The 20,918-nt window shown below is 43.4% G+C and overlaps 2 protein-coding genes across 2 annotated transcripts; both read right to left on the bottom strand.

Annotated features, from left to right (window-relative positions):
- Positions 1–284: 284 nt before the first annotated feature.
- On the bottom strand, positions 285–2,096 carry LOC117845489 (NAC domain-containing protein 68). Its single transcript, XM_034726546.2, has 3 exons — positions 1,691–2,096; positions 1,080–1,381; positions 285–986 (listed from the first exon to the last, which is right to left on the bottom strand). The coding sequence occupies exons 1-3, from the start codon at positions 1,959–1,961 to the stop codon at positions 522–524; spliced, it is 1,038 nt and encodes a 345-aa protein (XP_034582437.1). The 5' UTR covers positions 1,962–2,096; the 3' UTR covers positions 285–521.
- Positions 2,097–14,296: 12,200 nt separating this feature from the next.
- LOC117845262 (uncharacterized) lies at positions 14,297–18,821 on the bottom strand. The gene is made up of 10 exons (XM_034726234.2): positions 18,667–18,821; positions 18,425–18,529; positions 17,917–17,978; positions 17,751–17,834; positions 17,631–17,662; positions 17,456–17,537; positions 16,430–16,658; positions 15,513–15,740; positions 15,061–15,353; positions 14,297–14,934 (listed from the first exon to the last, which is right to left on the bottom strand). Exons 1-10 carry the CDS (start codon positions 18,688–18,690, stop codon positions 14,655–14,657), a joined length of 1,419 nt encoding a protein of 472 aa, XP_034582125.1. The 5' UTR covers positions 18,691–18,821; the 3' UTR covers positions 14,297–14,654.
- Between the last annotated feature and the right edge of the window lie 2,097 nt (positions 18,822–20,918).

Genomic DNA, 20,918 nt, shown 5'->3' with positions numbered 1-20,918 from the left:
TCCTAACATCAGTTTTCCGAAATTCACCTGTATATTTCTAAATTTTTGCATTTAGAATCATATAAAACTGATCTTGCCTCGCCGCCCCTATGCCTTCCACCGTCATTGGCTGGCTTGCCGATGTAGCTATCCCTCGAAATACGATGGAGATAAATGGATCCCCCCAGCCTCGGTCCAATCCAAACCTCACCCCTAACCTAATTCATCGTAGCCTCCACCAGAGGAAAAGGAAGACTAGCAGTCCTTATTGACACACTTGATTGGTGGTTAGATTATCTGAAAAGTAAATACCATACGCAGTATGTACTTAGTTGTTCATATCCAACATGATGTATAAATTGATACAATTGGAACAAAATGATTGGAACTCTCTAGGGGTCTATTCTACATATGTATTCCCTTGCAAGAACCTGCCATGCAGGTCCCACATGTCAGTCTTGTGTTTGGTCGGCGGGTTTCACTGCTGTAGCAGTGCTGTGTGGTGTGTCGCAATGCCTGCAAAGCTTGCAACTGCAACTCTCCTATGCATATCTAGTGTCATAGAACATGTCGTCCGTCAGCTCCATCACCATCCTCCCAATGTCGTCCCAGCTGCTCCCATCCTTGTAGTACAGGCTGTCGTCCGGCGCGGCCGGGCTACTAAGCACGCCGCCGTGATGGAACGCGGCCATCGTCGTCGGCGACGGCAGAGGGGCCGTAGCCGCCGTGTGCAGGGCGCTACTGCTCCATTGCCCATGAAACTGATGCTGGTTGCCGTAGCCGTAGCCGCTGCTCACGCTGTTGATCGCCGGAGCCTGCTGCGGCAGGCAGCCGTTCGTGTACTCGTCCCCGGTTTCTGACTCGAGGCTGCCAGCGGTGATGGAGCTCGAGTCGGGCTGCGCGACGACGGCCGCGGCGGGCACCTTGCCGCCGGCGACATGCTGCTGTTGCGGATGCTTCTTGTAGGTGATGCTCCTCCTGAAGATCCGGCAGATGGTCCACACTTCCTGCATTTTTTCAAGCACAAAATACAGTTCAGTCACATTGAAACGTGAAAACATGGGAGAGAGATGATGATGATGTCATGATGATGTGCTTACCGCTTCTTGCTCGCTGGGCGAGGTGTGGGGGCTCTCGGGGCGCGGCGGGAGGCGGAACTCGTGCATCATCCACTCCGTCTTGGTGCCCTTGCCGGCGCTGCCGCGGTAGAAGACGAGGGACTTTTTCAGGCCAATGGAGTCGCCAGCGCGACCAGCAGCGGCGGAGTATATCGGCCGGTCGATGCCGGTGGCCTTCCAGAAGCCGGAGCCGGTGACCCTGTTGGGCCTGATGCTGTTCCTGTACTTCCTCCCTCGCAGGCAGAAGAAGTACCATTCCTTGTCCCCCGAAATCGTGCTCGACTCTGCGTGATTGAAAAATTTTGCACCAAAATTAGTATGAAGGTCTCTTCTCCTTTCAATATAGTACTTATCTTGACATGATGAAGAACATGAGACATTAAAATTAAGGATGAATTAGCAGACGTATACTACTACAGCTAGCTTTGGAGCATCTTCATGCATGATCATTTTGTGAGTCAGGCATGGTCCGATGCATGAGCATCTCCATGACTCTATATATGACAACAAATCAAGATGAACATTGATGATGAACCACTATAACTAGCTAGATACAACAGCTAACATAGAAGCTTGGCTATAGCTATACTTACTTGGAAGGTCCCAGGGATCATGCTTGTAAATGTCAAAATCCTTGATGATCTCGATGCTAAGCCGCTTCCCGGCCACCTTCCGCCGGAGGTAGAAGGTGACGAGCTCCTCGTCGGTGGGGTGAAACCGGAACCCAGGGAGCACATCTTCTTCCTCCTCCTCGTCTCCTAGAAGCACCACCTCTCCATGTTCGCTACCCTTCATCTCTAAACTGTTCTCCTTTGCCATGTGTTGCTGCTCTTTCTCCATTGATGATGACGATCTCGTCGGCATGTGCTACCAACTGCTTGGTTAGTTTTATTTCTTGTTGATCGGCTAGCTGGCTGGCTTCGTTCTTGTGATTCCTCTAGCTTGCTGCTAGCTCTTGTTGCTGTGCTGTTCTATTGCTCCTGCCTTTTTGGTATTGCAGAGAGATGTTCTGATGAGAAATGGTAGTGGGGCTCTGTCTATATATAAGACCGGGGATGCATGTACTGGACTTGTCCCAGTTCTATGGACAAGGATGGAGTCATGAACGAAGGTTCATGCATGCGTGAATGCGTCTGGTCAAAGCTATGTGGTTTGACTTGATTTCTAGCCAGGATGCTACCAACCATTGTCCTTTTGCTTTTGCTTTGATATTTGCACATATCTTTTCTTGACTCTTCCTACATGAATCACCTGTGGTGACTTTCTAGCTTACCCTTATTGGCCACATAAGGATAAACAAGGCAAGAAGTGAAACCCTCAGCCGTTCTTCCACATCCATAGGCGCACCGCCAAGATTTACCTTTCTTGTAATTCATGGAGAGACCTAGTGCATAATTAAGCTCGTGTGGTTTTGAATGGTTAATCTCTTCTTGACCTCACTTTTATCCTTTACCCTACAAAGCGAACGACGACTGATTTCAGTCAATCCGTCATTACTAGAAAAATGAGTATTCGTCCCGAGGCTCAGTACCGGTTACATTTTGACCCGATACTAATGTGAGCATTAGTACTGAGCCTAATGGATAGTCCCTGAGGAGCCCCCTGACCCCCTTTAGTACCGGGTGGGGGCTCCTCGGTGGGCGGGGGTAGGAGGCAGGTTGGCGGAGGGGAGGCGAAGGGCGGGGGCGGAGGTGGCAGGGCCGGGCGGGGTTGGGCAGCGGGCGGGGCCAGGGGGTGCGGGCGGGGATTCTTTTTTTTTAATTTTTTAATACCCTTTAGTACTGGTTATCTCAATCGACAATAAATGTCCCCTTTTTAAGTACCGAATTACTAGTACCGGTTGGGAAACCGGTACTAAAGGGAAGTTTCCAATCGGTACTAATAGCGTTTTTCCTAGTAGTGCGTGCTGAATGATAGAAGAGTGATCTGCTTTTGTGCTCCATGGTGGTAATGTTTCTCCAAATGTACTCGATCTGGAGATATCATCTAGAGCTAACATATAGCAATAATAAAGTCAGCAGAAAAAAAATTAACGCGCAGTTGTAGTACTGTAAAAACGTTTCCATAAATACAGTCACTAGTAACTTTGCCATTGGGTATCTAGCTACACAGAAGTTAACATGTTTTCTTGCAGAGAAAAGTATCACTGTACGCAAGTAAAAAAAACCTGTACATACCAGTCACCGTACATTTCGTCATCATATATATCACATTCATACATGTTTTCTTCATCAGTTCTTTACTTAATTATTAGTACAATGGTTTTTTTTCTGTTAGAATATATGCTGCTAATAAACCACTAGACCGTCCCTTTTTTCCTACATGGAAAAGTAGATAGGATGTTTATTTCCTACATGCATTTCCTTGTCGGTATTTTGTATTTCCTTGTCGGTTTTGCCACACACAAGGAAATTCGAGTTTTCAGTAGTGGAATTCAATCAGTGCTGCACGAGGTCTATGTAGAACGTTGGAAACTGAGATAAAACAACTGCTGCCTGCTTTCACGCTCCATGGTGGTAATGTTTCTCCAAATATACTCTCAAGATATCCTCTAGCTTACACAATATAATTATATATACCGAAGCCAGAATAAACATTAGTATACTTTTTCCATTAATACAGTCATAATAACTTTGCCATTAGATATTTAGCTACATAAGCTAACAATGTTCAAGCTGTCACTATAATACACTCGTCAAAAAAACTGTACATAGTCACCATATATATGTGTCGCAATCGTATTCATTTCACATTCATACATGTTTCCTTTATCAGCTCTTTACTTAATTATTAGTACAGTGTAATTAGTACAGTGGTCAGTGGAATTTTCTCTTCCAGTATATGCTTCTAAGTATAAACCACTAAACTGTCACCTTTTTCTTCTTGGAAAGGTAGATAAGGCTGTTTTTTTTCTCTGCAAGAAAGTAGAAAGTAGAAACTGGGTTTGAAGTCCACCTACCAAGCCCGTTCATTGTGTGAAGAGGCGTGCCATGATAATATGCTTCCAAGAACAAACTACCAAGTCGTCAGAATTTTGCCTTTACTTTCTTCACTAACAACAAATTATAGCACAAGGCTAGTATAAATTGGTGGTAAAGAGCAGTTCTGATAGGCCCCACGTTTTCTTTTCCATTGTTATTGGAAAAGAGAAAAGGCGGCGAAATCTAGAGAAGATGTCAACTTCGTAGGTAAAAAGTTTAATTAAGTAAATCTATTCGGGGCCCATTGGCATGAATTGTGTGCTAACTTCCAACTCTACCTGGGCAAGTAAATCTTTATTTTGCTTCTAGCTACATCTGTCCAAGAAAAAGATCCTTCCCTTTAGCACTTATTCAAAATCACAATAATTGAGTAAAAGAGAGAAAGAAACATCTGAATTCGTTGCTCTTATGATCTGAGTTCTAATTAATGAAGCAAAATTTTAATCATATGTTCACTTTAGCCGTGTCGAGCACTGTGTGAATTTATTTATTTTTTCACCATAAATTATTTTGTCCAATGCTCTAAGGCACACAAAAGTGATTTTCTTAATTTCGAATTTTAAAATCTTGTTCATTGCATTTTCGTTATTTGTTTCTTACAACGCAACATCTTAGGAGCGTTTATCAAGGTGTAACCTTTTCCCCTTTCCATTTTTTCTAGAATTATGTGTTTCAAGAGGCCTTGCATGAGGAAATCACCGTATACTTTGCAACTCCCTCCCTCTAAAAGACATGCACCATTGCTTTGAGCCAAGGTACACATGCACAAGTGAACTTTCTTTGTTTTGACATTCATTGACGGGATGGTGCGATAAATTCTTTCTATATCTAAAACACTATTTTTTTAATGATTAGCTAGGTTTGTTAGAACTACAATCGGCATGCAAAAGGAAGATTTCTCCTTATATGCTAAATGAGGCCTAGAAACTCCAAACAAGTAGTCTTTTCTTTTCGAAACTCCAACCGGTGCAACAAGCAGACAAATGCAAAAGAGTAATAACTTATTCGAATGAACAAATAATGTGTATTAAATTGCTGCATTGCCAGGTAGAGTAAAACCTATAAAGTTTCAGTTAATTAGCATGAGGAGCAATTCATTCAATCTATAGAGTTGTCCTGACGAAATAATGGACAATTGGTTTCTAAATATCCACAAAGTCATTAATTAGGATGTGTACGCAATGGTACCTTAGCTAGTTTCATATCCGTCCTTGTCATAACATGCAAGCGTCACAAGATGACAAGGTTTGCAATGCAATGACTAACACCACCATTTGCCTTTTCAACTACACGCATACATGTAGCCACTTAATGTGACTTTGCACGTTTGACTCAACAGAATATGTTTTCAATTTCTGTATTTTCATAACTAGATTTATAACAAAAGTACATAACTAAAGGTTGCACGCTTTGATATTAATTTCTTCTTCGAAAACTGAGTGTTTGCCACTTTATTAATTGTCGATAGGATAACTTTCACTCCATGTATTACAGATATTATATCAACTAGAAACAGAAATGACAATGGACATTGCAAATCCTGCTCTCGCTAATTACTAGCTCGCCAGTCGGTGAACCGCAAGCGCATGGATTATCGTAGCTTTTCCGTAGAGTATTCCATCCAAGATTTATCAATCCGTGGATCGGCAGCGAACTGACTAGAGTTCTCTATCTAGCTCAACGGATCTAATCCTAGCATGAAGTATAGATTGCATATGAGAGCAAACTTGATGTAAAGATTAATAGCATGAGTAAAAGTATATCTCATCCACAGATATATATGATAAAACCACCAAGGGTAGCAAGAGCCTATCGTCTTCTAGTTGTAGTTCTAGCTAATAAGCAAGCACAACATGCATCTCATCTAAAGCAATCTTTAAACTAATACCTCCGGTCAACCTCCTGAAAACCCCCACCTTACACAAGAAAGACCCCATCACGATCCTCTCTATCAGCGTAGGTAGATTAAGGGTACGATCACAAGGTAAACATGTCTAGCTATCAAGAAGGATCAACTTACTAGATCTAATCACCATGATTACATAAAGCAAGCTATGTCTAACCATGAATTACACTAAGGAACAAGTATATTCATGATAGAAGAGTATAAAAGGAGGCATTGAGTCGCTAACTGATTGGATGACATAAAGAACATTGCTCATATAATAGATGTATTTAGATCATCATCTCCAAGTACACACCATTCTTCTGAACTCCACCATAGCACAGCCACGCAGGAAGGCCATGGCAGCTAGGGTCGGCCTAAGCCATCTCCTAGACAACTTCGAAGACTTACAGCAACCCTCAGCTCCCTCTGGTGGATGTTCTTGGTTTCATCGAGTTCTCGTGGATTGATCTCCGGGCTCGGTGAATTTTTAAGGTCTTTATAGTCTGGAAAGCGTGTGGCAGAAATTAGAAGGCGAGGGGAGCAAGGAAAGCCCCAGGCTGATCGGCCTAGCCCTTCCTTGTAGCCTCTCGCGCCCTCATTCGTCCCCAAGTCTTCCCTGATGTTCCAGAAGCTCATTTTCACTTGCATGTGAGCCTGACACATCGGTAGCTTCGGGATGAGATTGATCTTCAATAACTTTCCAAATCTCCACTTGATCTCCTTTGATTCCTCTTTGATCCTGAAGTGATCCTTGCCATATCTTCACAAACTTAGCCCTTAAGTCATCTTGGAGGATTGCTTGCTAAAAACAAGCATAAGAGGGGGTCAACAGACCCCAGGCCGATCGGCTTGGGCCTTTTTTGCCTCTTGGTCTTCGTCTTCCTCTGGTCCACTGCTTGTTCAAGGCTTTATCCAAAAAATGTATATTTAGCCCAATTTTCTGCAAAAATAGGATATCCTCCAAAATATCTTGCATATGTGAAAATGGGGTTATTTCAGGTGCCAAGTGGCAGGTTAGTATACACAAAAAGTGTGTCAATAACAAGCATCAACATATATACACTTTATTTGGCTGACTATGTATGTACTATGCATCTATATATAGTTTTGGTGTTTATAAGAGTAAGTTTCATTGAAGTACATAAATTTGATGAACAAATATGCAACATATAACAATTTAGTTTGACAAGAAAGATCATTCAACCATAGCATAGATGCATGTGAACATGCAATGATCCGCTCTACAAAGTTTCGTTGATGTAATTGTAGGTGCTGTCAACAGTCACCAGTAAATGAATAAAAAATATTTGAAGCAGTCCACACTGAATCTTCATGGCCTTTGTTCCTTCGTCATAGATATGTCCATCATCTATTTATTGTGAGCTATAGCTTGTACATATCGCACTATTTAAAGCTGTGGATGCCAAATATCCCTTCTCCTCCTCTTTTAATTTCCTTTTATTTCGAATCATGACCCACCCCATTGTTAATTCATACATATTACAGAAAGACTTGAGCTTGATTTGTCTACATAATTAAATAAATAGCCAATGAAGAACTCAGCTCCCAGAATAAGTGAAGTGGTGACAAAAGACGACAAATAAATTGTGGAAATAATGACCAAGTCTTCTTGTACACATTCTGACTTTGTAACAATTATTCAACTTACTAACATAAAAATTCCGTAAGCTTTCAGATTTACACACTTTTAATTTAATCCACTAATGATCATCGTATTTTCACCAACACTCGTACGGAAGCTAGCTATAGCGTAATGATCAACATGCTGCTAGCTATAACTGCTGTTTCAAATATTATCTATGTCAGCAAGTTTCATATTTTATTTTTCATACAATAGAAGTTGTGCACTCTATTTCATCATCAAAGCTCCTGTAACATCCCTAAAATTCACCAAATTAAATCACTCGCTAAATTTTTTTTCAAAATCTTTTCACCACTTGAGCTCCCAAATCCCGTCTTCCCGGCAATTCCGCCGTCCCAGCACCAAAGCCGACCACCGTCCATTCTTTTCCTTTTTCTCTCCACGCATCACGCCGCGTGCCAGTTGGAAGACCGCCGCGCTCGTGCCCGCAACCGCTTCCGCAATCCCCGCATCTCTCTCTCTCTCTCTTTAACTCTTCACACAATTTAATTCTATCTTTCTCATTTTACTCCAATCCTTTTTCCTTTTTACTTCATCTCCTCTTTCTTCTTTTCCTTTTCTTCCCATTCTCTTTCTCTCTCTCTCTTTCTTCTTCCCCTCCCTCCTTTCTTTTTTTCCCTCCCCCTTTTCCCTGGCCGTGCACGCCTGCCTCCCAGCGCCACCGACCCGACCCCCACCGCGCATGCCTACCGCTCGCGCCAGGCCCTGCCGTTGGCTGCTCGCCACGCGCGCCCTGCGTGCCCCAGGCCGCGCGCCGCAATGACCCTGCACCCCAGCCCCCACCACACAGTGTGCTAGCGCTCCCGCACGCCAGTGCCCGGCCCCGCCACCGCGCCGCGCGCCAGCACCCGCTCCAGCACGCCGCGCCCAGGCCCCTACTGCCGCCGCCCTTGAGCTCGCCTATAACAAGGGACTCCGCTCCCTCCCCGAGCTCGCCACCTCGCCCCCCCCCTCTCCTCGCCACCAGGACGCCGCCCAGTTCACCGCCACCTCCCATCGGCCGTCGTCGAGGGTGCCCCTCCATGCCTCCTTCGCCCAAGGTGAGGGGAGGAATGGATCCCCCTCACTCCCCTCTCCCTTTTCCCCCTCTTCCCAGCCGCCACCGCGTCTTGGAACGCCTGCAGCGGTGTCGCCGGTCGGCCGCCCAGGCCCAGCTCCCCCTCCTCTATTTCTATTTTGAGAAGAAGGCAAAATTGCCTCTTGCCCCTCCCTTTTCCCCTATTTGCACCGAGAACCCCCCTTCTTTTTCCTTTTCACCAAGAGTCCCTTCCGCTCCAAGAATTCTCGCAAGAAGGTCCCTGGACCCTTTAAAACCAGCCCCTAAGCACCTTCTCGCTGACATTTTATGCGCCAAATTTCCTCCTATGCACCCCAAATTCGACCACGTCATTCTTAAACATATTCCTGCCAAGTCATCTACCAATTCCCTGAAAACACTCTTCCTTCCTCTATTTTTGGTTCACTCTCTCTCTCCAAGCTCAACGGGTAAAACTCTATTTTCTTTTATTTATTGTGTGCTCACTCGTGTGTGCCTTAGATCGCAGAGTGACCAAGGAGGAGGAGCCCGAAGAGGAGCTTGGAGGCCAGTACCACGAGCCGGAGCCGGAGGACCCCTACCGCTAGCAGGAACTCCCGGAAGGCTTTGAGGACGGTAAGTCCAATCTCACCCTTTGATGCATATTTATCCCAATTTTGCAGATACAACCCATTGGCCATTTTTTATAAATTTCATATTGTTTTATTGCTTAAAACCCGGTTGGATAGCCACCCCTTGATTTCTATGATTATTCCTTGATGACCTAGAATTATCTCTAAATATGATATGCTCTATTTAGAAGATACTTGCTGCTAGAATGCTTAGGACTTGGTTATTTTTCTTTGAAACAACTCAGTCATGAATACAATATTTTTCCAAAGATAAATGTGTGAGTGTTTTGGTAAAAATAAATGGGGTTTTGATGAAAGATAAAAGAGGATGGTTAGATGAGATGGATGGGTGTTTCTTGTGTGAAATGTCAAGTTGGGCTCGTACCTTAGTGGTTGAGCAGGTTGGGAGATATTCGTTTTGTCTTTGTTAAGGACCGAGTTGATGTGTCATCTTGCCTAACCCAATTTATCGTGCAACCACTCGACCTTTGTATGCGGTAAAGGCTTAGCATAAATCTCACTAGCTAGTCTGTTAGCCATTAGGAGAGCTGGTGAGCAATAGGAGACCATGGAGAAGGAGTAAGCATAAGTGGCTTAGGTCCTGGTTAAGACCTTGTTGGTAGGTCATCAACCCCTTGGCTGCTTCCATGTTGGCTAGTCAGGTCTTAGTTATGGTGGGTAATGGCTTTGATAGGATCCGCACTGACACTAAGGTGATCAGGCTGCGGTACCCTACTTGTGGGTAAAGTGTACACCTCTGCAGAGTTAAAACCTATTCGAATAGCCGTGTCCACGGTATTGGACGAGTTACGGTTTGGGCACATAACTAGCTTTTGGGAGATGGATGATTTTCATGGCGTGTGTTGGATTTTGGAAGTGTCCGACAATTGTGATGTGAGCTACCGTGGACGGGGAGTCCGGTAGCATTAAAATTTGGATCCTTTGTGTAGGATCAACCCCATCCAATTATTCGGTTACTAAATAAATACTTTGTAAAAACCTTTTCAAAGTGAACCCTTGCATGTGTTAAAACCTAACTTTACTGCAAATGAACCTTAACCTTATCCTTGTTCCCCCCTCCATGGGTGTGGTTGGACTTGTTGAGTACATTTGTACTCACCCTTGTTTTGTTGCTTCAGAGGAGGACCCGGACTTCATTGCCGAGAACATCGAGTAGGTGGTCGCTTCCGCACCCAATGTTGCCTGTGGCGTTAGCCCTTTGCAGGATGCTTCTGCTGGCGTGTAGTGCCGAGTGTTGTCTAGCGACAGTGGCTTGGGTCGTTACCGTTGTTGTTTTACTTATCGTTTTGGTGTGGCTTTCACGCCCGCTCCCTTGAGAGTTGTACAGTTTATAAACCATCTGTTGAATAAATATGTTATCAGCCTCCTGGGACTGATATTTGTATCATATTAGTCTCTGCTTATGTGGGATGCTTCAGCTCCACACTCTAATATAGAAAAACTACACGTAATAGTATTGAAATAAGATAATGTCACACGTTTATGTGGCTCGACCAGTCAACTGGGTGTGAATTCAACTGAAAATTAAAATTTTGGGTGATAAAAAAAGTTTTACCGGACCTTTCTGCTAAACGGGATTATCGGATTTATGGATATTTTATCAGGGATAAATCATTCCCTGGCAGGGTGTTCTACAGTTCACTATATAGAAGAAGATAAGTGACCTAACTTTTAAGGGAAACTGGACCTGAAACATTATACCATCTGGTTAACTAAACGAAAACCAGGAAAACAAAACAATGACAGGATGATTACCTACAATCGACGGAGCTCTCGTAGGTCATTGTTTCTATGCTCATCCCAATAACGATGAAGCAATTCCATCCTAGCACTAAATATTTCGCCCTTGAGATGGACCAAGTCCTGAGCTCCTATTATTTGACCTTGGATATTATATCAATTATCAAGAAGTGCACAACCAGATAGGCTAATAAACATGATTTCTAACTCTTTAAGAAGAGAATACAAATATTTGCATATTCTCTAGAAGATTTACACTAAACATTTCACTCCTGCAATCAACCAATAATTCATAATACCTATTTTATCTTTGCAAGTAGAACCACGACATGCATTTTTTTTTTGTGATGGAAGATTTTTCGTGTTCTTCTCCAATGTAAAAAAAAGTATGTAGCCAAGTAAGAGTTGAAATTAACTTTTTGACCATTACCGGTCATGTTAGCTTCTTAATGGAAAGGACACATGCATAAACATTTGGGTCTACATTGTGCATGCTGAGAGTTAATTCTACCGTATTATAAATAATGATAAGGTATGTTTTCAGTTTTGACACTCCAACACTACCATCCAACCTGCCTGAGTCTTTCCGCGGACATCATACGTATGCCCTCTTCTGGAATGTGATCAACTGAACAAGTCATCATGAAGTTGGTAAGACAACCTATTCTTCAACTGGAGACTAGGGGATTATTACATGTGTTAGTATAACGCTTCTCTTTTAAACTTCTGTTTAATAGGTCCCACAATTGAACTGTTCTCCCTTGGGATGATTTTTGTAAATGGAGAATATAAGGGTCACGTTGCTTTTACTTTAGGAAAAAAAAAGTCAGTTTTACATCTTGAACAAAATTTAGGTTCGATTTACTCCCTCATCAATTGGTCCAATCTGTCACGAGATTTGTCTTTTTCATTTTCCGCGCACAAGTCAAATTTTATGCAGTTTGTATCTGTATTAGGGATTTTTCTTGATTACTTTTTATGCAGTTTGTATGATCAAATTCATATTAAATGTTTCTTGAGCTATGAAAAAATCTTAATATAATTTTCTATCAGGGCATGTTCTCTATCTACTCACAAAATTTAAAATTTAACTCAACTTGTACACTGAGAAAAAAAGACAAATCCTGTTCTGGGGTAGACTGGATCAACTGAAATAGTTTAAAGGAGTAAATCAAGCCTAAATTTTGTTCATGAGACTTAAGCAGACAAAGTGGATTATTGAGGATAGTAAAATGAACCTTTCCCCTTTACTTTTAGGAAAAAAAAAGATAAGGTCATAAACTCTGCAGTTCACTTTAGGAGGCAAGGTTGACGGTGCAAACAATTCATTAAGCAGTGTAGGCTTGTAATTTTGGTGGATCGGATGCATGGACCCTTTCATGGATGCGAAAAGGGAGTCTAGAAGTGTGATTTGGTAGGTAGGAAAATATGAACATGTTCCCAAATGGAGTAGTCATAGATTTATGTATAACAACTAATTAAGAAAGAATTAGCTTATTAGCACGTGAAGTCAATTGATCATTTTATAAAGTTTCCAATGTCAAATACTTGGAAGACACGATTTCTAAGGCATATGCAAACTTACTTACACGACCATTTTAAATATGGCCTGAATATATAATCAAATAATGCAGCTAGCTTGTAGTGTCCTACAAGTCCTTGTCACGGCCTAAACAATCTGCGAAACAGATGAAAACAAAGGACCCCCTTTTCAATTACCTGGAATTTGGAAGTTTCCTCCATTGAAATTTGTGTGGAGATTCCTGGAGTTTCCACGAATTTTACTGAATTTGGGTCAACGGAATATCTGTGTTTACCTGATTTTTCCACGTTCGAAAGCAAAATGTACCTGTGACGCGGTGGCTGCACTTGGCCTTCGGAAGCCGTCGCCGTACGACACGTGGCTTGGCTAGCCCTGCTCGTCTCAATTGTCCACGTCAGCAAGTTACTTCATTTCTACAAGTACCTCCAAAAAACGATGAAGAGTATGGTCAACATGGCTAAACACATATGGCCATCCTAATCCATGCATGTAACCATCAGGTCACAATTGTCGTGTCTCATCGATGCAGCAGCCAGCCTACATACTACATCCATCCTAAATGTTTGGTGAACAAACAGCAAACATTTGATGATGAAGGTTGTAAGTTGTAACTAGAAAGCACCAGGACAGATGGTGCCACAGTATGGGTGTCTAGATACAAAGTATCCCTAAATGATTTTTTGATGAATTTTTACATATTACTTTCTCCGTTTCAAATTGTTAGTCGTTTTGACATGTCTAAATACAGGATTTACAGGATTTAAGGTTTAGACATATGTTATGTTCAAAATGTATGTATTTAGAAAAGTCAAAATAATCTACAATTTGAAACAGATGGAGAGCATTTTTAACGTTCCCTAAACATAATTTGATTGAGTTTTTAAATTGGTGAAACTGTAATAAAATAATACAAGTGGCTACATCACCCCTTACGTGCATGCAGGTTTTGACCTGAAGGCTGAAGACAAACACCCTAGTGGCCTAGTGTGGACGTGAAAAATGCTCTCACGGGTGAGCAATAACCTGTTCATCTTACAATACCATTTTTCTTGCTGAGCTTGAAAGTTGAAATGGTGAAAGGTTAGGGATTTGTTCAAAGGTCTCAATGGTGAAAATTGCTCTCAAAGGTTACTGCTGCGGTCCTGTCCTCCCTGATGTCACGGCTGATGATTCCTCAAATCAGATGTTACTGCCTGAATTTACTGTAGTAAAAAATCAGTATCCGTCACCAAGTATCCAAGACTGACTCCAAATTTCGATCATGCATTCCTGGTCATGGCAGCTGCTTGTTTTTAAAGCATACACGCATTCATTCCTTCTGACTGCTGCGTTGTCTTGAGATCTAATTTCTACTGTATTTATAGTTGTAAGGTGCTTTCACTTTTGACACTCAAAACAGTATTGTGGGATTTTCAGCATGGACGTAACCTTTCTGCAGTCAGCATGTATATTGCCTTTGCTGAAATGAGATCAATTGAACGAGTCATCAGCTAGTTGGTAAGACCTGCTCTTCGACTGGAGATTCGAGTTTCCTGTATGTGTTCATAATCGCCTCTCTTTCTTGTCCTAATTCAACAGTTGTCTCCCCAATTGAACTATTCCTCCCCTTGCAATGATTCTTACTGGAGCACGTATCAATTCTTGGTGACCGCATGAATAAAGACCGTGTCGCCTTATCTTTCTAGAAACTGTTTCATCTCAACGAAAGGCAAGAAATGTCAAATTTTCTTCTTTGTCTTGATGATAAATAGAAAGAAATACATTACAAATTTACTAGTTCACTTTGGAGGAGAATACAACACTAATATCCAGAATGATAAAATTGCCAAAGCTGAACTTCTAAACATGAAAGTTCAGACATACACTCACACTCAACACAGATGTGCTATTTTATTTCAGCAGAGACAGAGCACACGTTTTGAAGGGATTGAAGTTCATGAACTCACACCGAAACTTCAAAAAGAATGCCTGTAATGAACTAAGATGGGAATCTAATAGTACAACTGATCACGGTGAACAAGAATAGCCACAGTTCAGTTTACCCTCGTAAGTCATTCTCAGTAACCAGTTGGCGTCAAGTATCAACTGGAATATCCAAGCTGTTTTCTTCGGGTTCTGTTGTTACTTCCCTTACATCAGATACTTCCAAATAATGAGAATTGCCCCACTCAGTGTCCCCGATGGTACGGATATCAACACCCTCATCATCTAACTCAACAATGTTCTCTGCAACGGGTATTGGGTCTGTATCGCTTACACAAGCCTTATCCACATTATCATCTTCCATGTGCTTTGAAGTGGTAGAGCAGAGCTCCGAACTCTCTTCACAAACTTGTATTGTGCTAGTCTCTTGCCTGAAAAGCATGATGCGCGATTGATTATTTATTTAATTATCCATTAAGTTGGTTTTGGATGGATCTAATTTTGAGATGCTTTCAACTAAATGAAAACAAAAGAAATAAAAATTATGTATGCTGAACCTTTTTATTTGCGACTGCAGTGCATCCACGAGGGCTAAGAGATCTTCCTTTTCTTTTATGGCAGACTCGAGTCTGCTCATGGCTTCCTTTACACGCATATCAGCATCTGCCGCTGAAACCCTAGCTTTCTCCTCAGCTCTAACAACAGCTGCTTCTAGAATTACAGCATTTCCTCTAGCTTTTCCTAGTTCCGAGCGCCACATCTGAGCTTCTTGAAGAGCAGAATCTCTCTCTGTAAGTAAATGATCTCTCTCTTCAACAAGAAGCTTTGCTTTCTCCTCTGATTCCTTTAACTGAAACACAAATCCATTCAACTTCAATTTTTTCATTGACATTAAGCATGCTCATGCCTCATGGTGGTCCGAATAAAAGTCTATCTATAACTCTGTAACAAGCATTAGAAGATAATGGTATTCTAAGATGCATTATGGATTCAACAAAGTGATCATTACCCGAAGCAAAGATACTTCAACTTGTTTTTCATGATCCTGTTTCAGACGCTCAAATTCTGACGACAAAAACCTTCTCTCTCCATCAATTGAACGTGCTGCAGAAGCAGCAGTTTCAGCTGCCTCAGCAGTCTCCTGTAATTTATCCGCAATCTCATTAATGGTAGAATCACGCGCACGAATATCCTGCAATAGCTGGTGGAGTTCGTCATCTTTAACTCGAAGAGTCTCCTGTTGGTTGCAGATGCATTGCCCATCCCCAGAAAATAGAAACAAGAAAATAACTTCAGTATCCAATGACTAACTTATAAGATATTATAATTTTAGAAATATCGATTTGAAAGATAGGCCACAAAATCATCCATTGTATGAGCAGCGAATGCTTTGTAATAGCCTTATTATTGTCAACTTTTGCATCACAGGATTAGTTAGTTCTGAACAGTCACGCATAGAAATTTTTGAAGTTCTTTTGCCATATAATACAGTTATAGCAACGGGGAGCTGCAAGGGGTATATAGGTCCATGTATTGCTACCAGTTGCTTGTTCACTACCAACACGAAGCAATAAAATCAAATGGATGAATGCGTCTCAACTCTCAAGTACCAATGCGAACATTCAGTATGCCAGGAAATTGGCTAGTAACTGACAGAACTCCTGTTGATTTGGCAATATTTGTGCTATTCTGAAACAAAAAATGTTATCATCTATACTTAGTATAACCTCTCAATTACCTAAATGGTTTCAGCCATTATAGGACAAACCATTTGCTGGTTTCATGTATTATCTGGAACACAATCTAACAACTTGGCATCAGGTAGCCTTTGTTCATCATCAATTCTAGGCTTCTAGCACTCACTACTAAATTGCTAAATATTGATTCATGTACTCTTTTGTACAAGTAGTATATGAAAGAGCATACCATCATTATTGTGAGATCATCTAATTGACCTTTGGTAAGCTTATTTGTAGTTGAGCCCAAAGCTGCTCGCAAGGAAATCTTCATTGCGGCTTCCACCTCCTTTGTTGCTTCAATTGCAGTGGCATTGGCTACAGCCACAACAGTAGCAACTGTCCCCAATTTTGCAGGACTATTCTCACCCAATGAATTCACCGCCTCCTTATGAGCCTGTAATACCAACTGAGTCGCACTGCATGTAAAGCAAGAAAATATTACTACGCTTCAAGGTATGCAGATATAACACCAGTACCCAAAATGGAAAGTAGTATACATGTGCATACGAGACACATCAAGCATCAACCCAACCAATTTAAGGGAAGTGATAGTAAAATGAGGCCATTGTAAGCCATTACATAGTTATACTTTATAGTGCATTAACTTTTTACATAATTATGCATTACGTATTTCACCATGTTCATTATTTTGCATGAGTGGGCAGTCAAGTAGCATTCTAAATGTAGAGTGCCAGTTGAAAACCTTTCCATAACAATATAATCAAATGTTTCGTTATCTTTTACTTTGGGAAAGGAGCACCAGTAGAACTAACTATTTACAGGAAGCTTCCCCAATCATTGGGGAAGTGGTGAGCAGGGTAAATATCAGTAGAGCACCAAGTAGGGCAGAATTTTCACGGTTCTGATTATGAATTTAGAAATGTCATGCAACGAAACAACAAGATGTTTCACATCTGCTATTCTAACACCTAAAGCTGTCAAGTGGTTACACATCAAAGTCTAGTTAACTAATACAGTTTTCTAATTCTTAGATATTTTGAGTTGTGCTAAAACTGACACTTATGGGAACATATCAAACAGTAACCCACATATCAAACATTTAATTGGTGTTTATTTTAACTTTGTCAGTCCAGTGGCAGGAAAAGAGATGGTCAAACAGTATACAAAACTTGTGGTCCAGGGGGGAAAGGGTTTCAGAAAAAATAAGTTAAAAGATAAATATGAGTAAGACCCATAGATCATCAAAGCTTACTGTAAAGTGGATACCCATGCTCTTGCAGCGCTAGGAGTTTCTGCACAAAGAAAGTATTCCTTTTTCTGTGGAGTTCCAATATCTAGAACACTAGTCAATGAAAGCAACAAATCCAATCTAGAAAAAAAGGAGAAGAGAGTAAACGTGATAGCACAAAGATAGTCCATAAGGATACAGAAACAGCATCCATCATATTTCGCCAGCCCACTGCATCAAAAGTTGGACGAGTCATTACAGTGTTTCCAAAGCATACATCTGAAAGTCATGAGGAACTAGAATGGAAGCAGGCTCGTACTGAAAGTTCATAGGTGATAATGTCACCGTGCTTGTTGAATCAAACACGATTACTCCCCTAACATCTTTGTCACTTCTACGAACCCTACACAATCCAAAATCTGGTATCATGCATTTGCCTTTTGAATGTATTGCCCAAGAGAATAAAACTCTGCAATATACCGTACTTGTATTCTATCTTTCCAGTTGTAGGATCAAGTATGACCCAACGCTCGTTCCATTTTCTTAGCTGAGATTTCAAAGTGTAAGATTTATATCAGTAAAAGGGGGGAAAGGATTGAGATGCCGGAGCACATCATAACCAGAACAAAAGTAGCTATTTGGAAGATGGAAAGAAATAGCAGGGTGATGAGGACAGACGAGGACACCGCAGAACATGCATATAGACTCTTATCGTATAGTGGCAAACTGGCAATCAACTGAATTTTCAAAACATTAGGCAGTGACAGTTGACAGGTCAACAATCTACAAATGCAAAGTACAGGCTCGAAAGAGTAGCTGGGGATCATCAGCAACGAAACCTTTTAGGCATTCTATTTCTATCTCTTAGCGACAGTAACTTTTACTTGCAGTTGCAGCTTAATCATAGTGCAGACTGGACACCTGAACCAAACTGAATCAAGAACGAAGAGGAAATGAAGGGACATTTGAGAGTGGCCAGAGAGAGTGGATTACCGTGTCGGATCGCTTCAAGAGAGGGCCCTGGAGGAGCTGCCGGGTGGAGGTGGAGGAGAGCTGCCGCCTCACCCGCTCCAAGCTACTCTGCATCTCGCCCACAACCTGCGCTCACAGCCGAGCAAGAGAAGTCCCAGCTCCGGTAAGATCCCGCCTCAAATGGTACCGAAGCGCCAGGAATTCGATAGCGCTGATTCTAGACTGGCTCGATCCGGTGAGAAGAGAGGAGCAGCTGAACTCACCGTGCTGCTCCCGTTGGACGCCATGGCTGCCGGACCAGAGGAAGAAGAGGAACCAAGACCGCCGGCGTGATTCGGACGACCGACAGCTTTTCCTGCATCTGACCAAGGTTGGCGGATTATGAGAAGGGAAAGCAAGAAATACGCTTTCACAACCCTTTTACGTAATCATATGTAATTCCGTTTCTCTCTTTGGAAGGCGTATTCTGAAATCTCCAACACGAGTCGGAGAGAACACGGCCTCTCAGATTATGGAACCCGAGCAGAGCGGATTCGAGTCCAACTCGGCGCCCAGCCGCCCAAGACGCCGCCGCCCGATCAATATATATCCGGGGACGCGCAAATAGCGATCGATCTTACAGAAGCGAAGAAATTCAAGAAGCGATCATGGCCGACGGCGACGAGTGGATTTACGTCCTCTCACGCCAGGAGGCGGTGGCGGAGGCAGAGGCGGCAGTCGCCGCCGACGCCATTGCCGCCGCCCCTGCCGCAGGCGAGGAGAATCCATCCAAGAACGCGGGCGACGGCGGCGCCGAGGAGAGCACCGGCAACGACGCAGCACAAGCGGACGAGGACGGCGAGGAGGCGCGCTCGGACGGCGGGTCCTACGGCTCGACGGAGGTGAACGAGTACCTGGACTACATCGAGGACGTGGAGGAAGAGGACGACGCGGCCACCGGCGGGGACGCCGTCGCGGCCGCGGAGGCCCTGCGCGCCCTCGCGATCGGCGAGGCCGCCCCTGGCGCCGCGGTGAGCCGTGTTGCCTCCGGCGGCGGCGACCGCGGGAAGGCCGCCGTCGTGGAGAACCCCTACTACGACTGCTACGGCGGCGGCCCCACGGACGCCGAGGCGTACTACGGCGGCGGCCAGGACTACGGCTACGGCTACGGCTATGAATACGGCTACGTAACCGGCACAAGCTCGGTCTCGGGCTCAGGCTCAGGCTCCGCTTCTCGCGGCTACGAACCCGGCTCGGGTTCCGGCTCTGGGTCGGGCTCCGCTTCTCGCGGCTACTACGGCTCCGGCTACGATGATGACGGATACGGCACCGGCGGCTACGGCTACAACAGGTACGGCTACGGTGGCGACGCGTATGGCTACGCGCCTGGCTACGGCTACGGCTACGGCTACGGCGATGCATACGGCTACGGCTACGGCGATGCATACGGATACGGCTACGGCGATGCATACGGCTACGGCTACAGCGATGCATACGGATACGGCTACGGCTACGGCGGCTACGCATACGACCCGAGGTCGGTGCTGTACAGGGCGCCGCCTGCCTACGGCGGCATGCCCTACTACCCGTCAAACCCGTACATGTACCCGGTCCAGGGGGCACGATACGCGCCGCCGTCCCGCCGCCACCCTCCGCGCGCCAGCGAGCCGCTGGCCGTTGGTCCGCCGCAGCCGGACCCCTCGGCGAGCATCTAAATACATCGATAGCATATGTAGGATCGTGACTTGTGCCCGGAGATCGGATGCGTCGAGTTTTGCCGGGCAGTTGAAGGCTAGCTGCACGCTGCAGTGTTAGTGTTAGTTTTTTTGTTTTAAGCAAAGTTACGGGGTGTTTGGATACCCCGCTAATTAGCTCGTGATTTGATAGATTCGTCTCGCGAATTAGACTCCATCTGTGCAATTAGTTTTGTAATTAGCTCATGTTTAGTCCTCCTAATTAGCATCTGAACATTCCATGTGATCCTGCTAAAGTTTAGCAACTCGTATCAAACACCTCCTTAGTGTTACTGTGTTAGATTGGTTCTGTAATCTCAGTTGGCTCAGTTAAGCCTATACATACGGATGATGGCCTTATCGTGCGCTCAAATATCTCTGTCCAGTCTTTCAATCCCAGAGGAAGCCTTTGATACACGTGTAATTGTTCAGATTTGAAATCTTGTTCTATGGCAGAGGGGTTTCTATCAAGTAACTTGTTCATTTCTTACGGCTAATACCTCCAGCGCGTGGATCCAAATTTTTTCACATGGCTTTTCACAAGGAAAAAAACGCACACGCGCATGGACGTGGCTTAAGCACCCCATACCGTAACCTCCTACAGTCCTGCTCCCTCCGTTCGTAATTTTCTAGATACATCGCTAATATGTTTAAATTACATAGAAAAACAATATATCTAGAAACATAAGTAAAAAGTGAGGTATTTAAAAATATCAAATTTCTTATAATTTGGAACAAAATCGGTATATATGAAGACAATGCTAGTGCGATGGTGGTTCAATCCGTGTTAGATATATAACAAA

Source organism: Setaria viridis, chromosome 2 (genome assembly GCF_005286985.2).
Source record: "Setaria viridis chromosome 2, Setaria_viridis_v4.0, whole genome shotgun sequence".
Lineage (NCBI taxonomy): Eukaryota > Viridiplantae > Streptophyta > Magnoliopsida > Poales > Poaceae > Setaria > Setaria viridis.
Note: the sequence above shows the minus strand (reverse complement) of the source record. Positions and strands in the feature narration are given on the sequence as shown.

Excerpts from the sequence above, each read along its gene's own strand:
- LOC117845489 (XM_034726546.2), bottom strand. The coding sequence starts at position 1,961 with ATGCCGACGAGATCGTCATCATCAATGGAGAAAGAGCAGCAACACATG. Across the intron at positions 1,382-1,690 it reads TGATCCCTGGGACCTTCCAA|AGTCGAGCACGATTTCGGGG; the intron begins GTAAGTATAGCT and ends TCAATCACGCAG. Across the intron at positions 987-1,079 it reads CGCCCAGCGAGCAAGAAGCG|GAAGTGTGGACCATCTGCCG; the intron begins GTAAGCACATCA and ends GAAAAAATGCAG.
- LOC117845262 (XM_034726234.2), bottom strand. The coding sequence starts at position 18,690 with ATGGCGTCCAACGGGAGCAGCACG. Across the intron at positions 17,979-18,424 it reads TCTTGAAGCGATCCGACACG|CTAAGAAAATGGAACGAGCG; the intron begins GTAATCCACTCT and ends TTGAAATCTCAG. Across the intron at positions 17,835-17,916 it reads ACTGGAAAGATAGAATACAA|GGTTCGTAGAAGTGACAAAG; the intron begins GTACGGTATATT and ends TGGATTGTGTAG.